The sequence below is a fragment of the Malaya genurostris genome, chromosome 3 (assembly GCF_030247185.1).
Source record: "Malaya genurostris strain Urasoe2022 chromosome 3, Malgen_1.1, whole genome shotgun sequence".
NCBI lineage: Eukaryota > Metazoa > Arthropoda > Insecta > Diptera > Culicidae > Malaya > Malaya genurostris.
Window position 1 is genome coordinate 160,579,495 of NC_080572.1, and position 4,051 is coordinate 160,583,545.

At 35.5% G+C, this 4,051-nt stretch overlaps 1 protein-coding gene across 1 annotated transcript; it reads right to left on the reverse strand.

Annotated features, from left to right (window-relative positions):
- Positions 1-906: 906 nt before the first annotated feature.
- LOC131438272 (uncharacterized) lies at positions 907-2,724 on the reverse strand. Its single transcript, XM_058608153.1, has 2 exons — positions 2,568-2,724; positions 907-2,477 (listed from the first exon to the last, which is right to left on the reverse strand). Exons 1-2 carry the CDS (start codon positions 2,647-2,649, stop codon positions 1,585-1,587), a joined length of 975 nt encoding a protein of 324 aa, XP_058464136.1. The 5' UTR covers positions 2,650-2,724; the 3' UTR covers positions 907-1,584.
- Positions 2,725-4,051: the final 1,327 nt, after the last annotated feature.

Below are 4,051 nucleotides of genomic sequence, written 5' to 3' on the forward strand. Positions count from 1 at the left end.
ATTTTGCTGATTTTGCGTGTCCACGCTTCATCTACGAAAACCATACAGCAGAGTGCTCACCGACGTGTACACCTCTGTGAAAGTATCTGCATCCACCTCAGAGAATTTATTAGCTAATGCTCTAGCACTTTGGTGCGATTCAGTGGAAGAGGTAAAAGGAAATAAACAAACGCACTCATGATGCGTGCACACTTACACAACAGTGGTGTATAAATGTGAAAGAGAAGAGCTCTCGTTGAAGTTGTCAGTGCGAGGGGAGAAATTTTGCTTGCTCTTCGTCACACAGAGGAGATAGACATCTCTGCTTTAGTGTTAGACGCCTTGAGCTAGTTTTAAATTTGATCATTATCTAACGAGGAAACCAGATTGCAAAAAGATATACAAATACAACTATGAAAAGAAAACACAGAGACAGAACTCGAACCCGTAGTTTTCTCCTAACCGAAGAAATTGATTTGCCAATCAAACCACCCTGCATGTGAAACACACGTAGAAGCAGAAGAACCGAACGTGTCCAGTTTAGAGTGCCTATAGCCAGAGTGACGACAGTTGTTCGTTTGGAATGACAGCTTCTAGTTCAAAACGAGCAAACGACTGGTCAATTACAATGTAAAACTAACGACACTGATAACATTTCGGATTAAATGTTTTGAATTGTTGCAATGAGAAGTCGTCACTCGGGTTATAGGCAATTGCGGATGAGAAGTCGTCACTCGGGTTATAGACACTCTAGTTCAGCTATACATGGGCGCCACGAGATTTAATTATAGTTCACTCTAATTTCACCTAGTTTATACGAGCTGTACTGAAACAATCAGCAAAATTTCTTCAACCAATTTAGAAACAAGGAATGTGATACACATGTTTCAACGATCGAAATCAAAAAACGTTTGAATATATCATCGAAATGCGTTTTATCAACACGTATCCTTTAGTATATACAGTCTATTACACTAACATTTACAAATTCAATCACACCTCGATTTACCTCTATAATATATGAAACACAAGTACTTTCTTCCCATTTATCTTCGTTGTAAAAATACTGTCGATATGACATTATTAATTTGGAGGACGATTTTGATAAATAACTACTTTCATTAACCTTAGACTGATCTTATTGTATTTTTTTATTTCGTTTCGATCACTTTTTTGTGCAGATCTAATAAAAATCTCCTTTCGAGCTTATCGTAATACAGTGTGTAACACTACCCATACTCACATAACAATCCTATATGAAAATTCGGCATGTTGAGGAAATGACGATTAATTTTTTTTTATTTGTACCACAAATTTCTAAATCTTTTCTTTCGTCAAGCTAAATCAAAAATGGCGAAAATACATTCGGGACTTAAAAAAGAGTATAGGCAGAACACTAGGTGCGAAATATGATGTACTTATCTAGTGAATATATTACAACAGTCAGTTCCGTTTTTTTTAGTTATACTGCTTCAAGTTTAGCACTTCTTTCAATATCATGCCGTTAATTTTATAGGCATCTAATGATTCTTAATAGCAAGTGATCTGAGGTTTAAATTGTAAAAATACAGATTTAACTATAATTATTATAAAACTATATATTGCTCATCGTCCTACTGGAGTTACAGGAAACAGCGAATCATAAGCGGGTGGAAGATCCTTATCATCATCCGGTGGAGCTGAAGGTTGTACAAAAGTCGCTGCTGTTGTATGAAGCTCAACCTGTATCTGATCACTAGTATGGACCGATGTTCGATTTTCTCGGTTATTTTGATTACTTGCCGCAATGTGATTACTATTACAAGCAGTAATGCAGCGGCGATGTCTGTACACACACCATAGACAGCCTCCAAAAAATAACATTGTCAGAAATAGAGAAATCAATGCACTTAGGAAGACATTCGACGGGTTCAAAATTAGAACCTGCTCTGAATCAATGACACAACCTTCTTCATCTACACATTCAGGACAATTAAAAAAGCCATCTCCGAAAAAGCTTTTGCTAATACACGAATCATCTTCGTCTTTTTCACATGGTAAATAACCAAAATCTTTGCACTTCCGCTTGACTGTTACGATAAATTGAACCTCAAGCGTATCCTCCAGAGTTGGTAGTGCAAGTTTAGAATCCAAATTAACTGTTACTCTCATCCATCCGCGATCATCGGAAAAAACCTTCACTTCGTTAACATCTTCTATTTCGCAGAACTGATATTTTTTATCGTTACTCTTTTTCACCACAACGTTGTCAATGCAGTGTCCTCTGCTATTCTTTCTCAATTGCAGTTTACTGACGCTTAAATATAATCCCATATGTGCTGGAGCCTGCAGATAGAACTTGCAATCGTAAAATTTTTTGAACGTCGACGAATTCCAACTTTGACGAAAAATTGCCCCTGTTTCGGGGCTAGGTAATTGAACCGGATCCGACGGCGTTAGCAAATTATCCAACAAAGGAATACGATGCATCTTACAAATACCTTGAGGGATCATATCATCTGAAATGAAAATTGAATCGTGTTTACTGTTTGTATTAATTATTCGTCAGAGCGAATGATTCATACAATCACTTTAACGGAGATACTTACAAATACGGTAAGGTATATTGGATGTGTTAATTCCGCATAGTATTTGAAAAAGTAACAGAATTTGAATGTACCAAAAGATCATTTTACGTTTTGAAATTTTAAAATATTTTCCGAGTTAGCACTCAATTTACACCGAAGAATAACAAAAAAGATAAGATTTCTAGGTAAGCAATATTTATATACTACATGCTTAAAAATAATTACTAGAGAATGAGTAAGATCATACTCATCTATAGAAAAAGTGGAACTACTCTTATTTAGAGTAAATTCTTAGTTACTCAAACTTGATTTCTTCCACTGAAAACGATGATTGGGTAAAATCTACACTGAAAATAATTTGCACGCTAGCATCATGTGCAAAGCATTTGATCTATCACTGCTTGTAGAACACATGAATATCATGAAAATATATACTCTACTTATGAAATGAGTGTAAAAACTGTTGATATTTAGTGGAAATCATGCAACGTTTATGTGAAATGCACTTAAAAACGATCAGATATATCGTTACCTTTAGATTCTATATGCATTTCATGAGAATGTCACATTGTTTTCCACATAGATTTCAATTGAAACAGAGTTGACCGATTCAAGTGTTTTGCACATACATTTGTGCTGTACTCATTCCCACTAGAAAATAAAGTGTTTAACACATGTAATTCGACTCAATAGCGAAACACATCACATCCGAAGGAAAAACATATCAAAGCTAAGTGAAAAATAATCTAATCACGCATCTTAGTGAATTTACACATGAAATCTTGAAACAAATCGCTTTGGTTATGTATTTAAATGAAAAAGTACATTAAATTGAAGTGCTGTTTACATATGAAACGATCGCGCAAATTTTTATCAGTGTACTCATTTACGGAGTAGCCCGCTTGTGAAAAATTCTGGCAACCGTCAGAAGGTTGGCTGCATTCCGGTTGCTGTCAAAATTGTCCAGGTGAAACTGCGTCATTATCTTGCCGAACGTGTCTTGTATATTTCCCTCTTTTTTCTTTTTTTTTATTCGATTTCATTTGATATTCGTCAATTCCGCACGTACATACAAAAACAAAAATTGAGACGAGGTAAATGAAATTGAACTATGGGTATGCTTGATAGTGAGAAAACAACGTTATTGGCAAGAACATAGTCCATAATTAGTATATATGAAGGGCAATAACTTATTGCCTTTCATATGTACTTTTTATTGAAAAAATAAGACCAAGACGCTAAAAATGTAGAACCGATTCAAAACGGTTGTGCCAATCTTGTATGGCAAGAATCCAACAAAAACAGAACCTATATAAATCGCTAGGCGAAATTCTTTGCCAGAAACGGTTGTTGCGACGACACGACCAGACACTCTGAACAAAAATTGGTTCGAAAAGTGTCCGTTGATGATTTACCATCAGTTACCAAAAATTGAGCGATCCCTCGTGTTTGATAAAAACTATCTTTTCGAGCAACACTGTTTAGTTGCTTCGAACTAGTTTCCA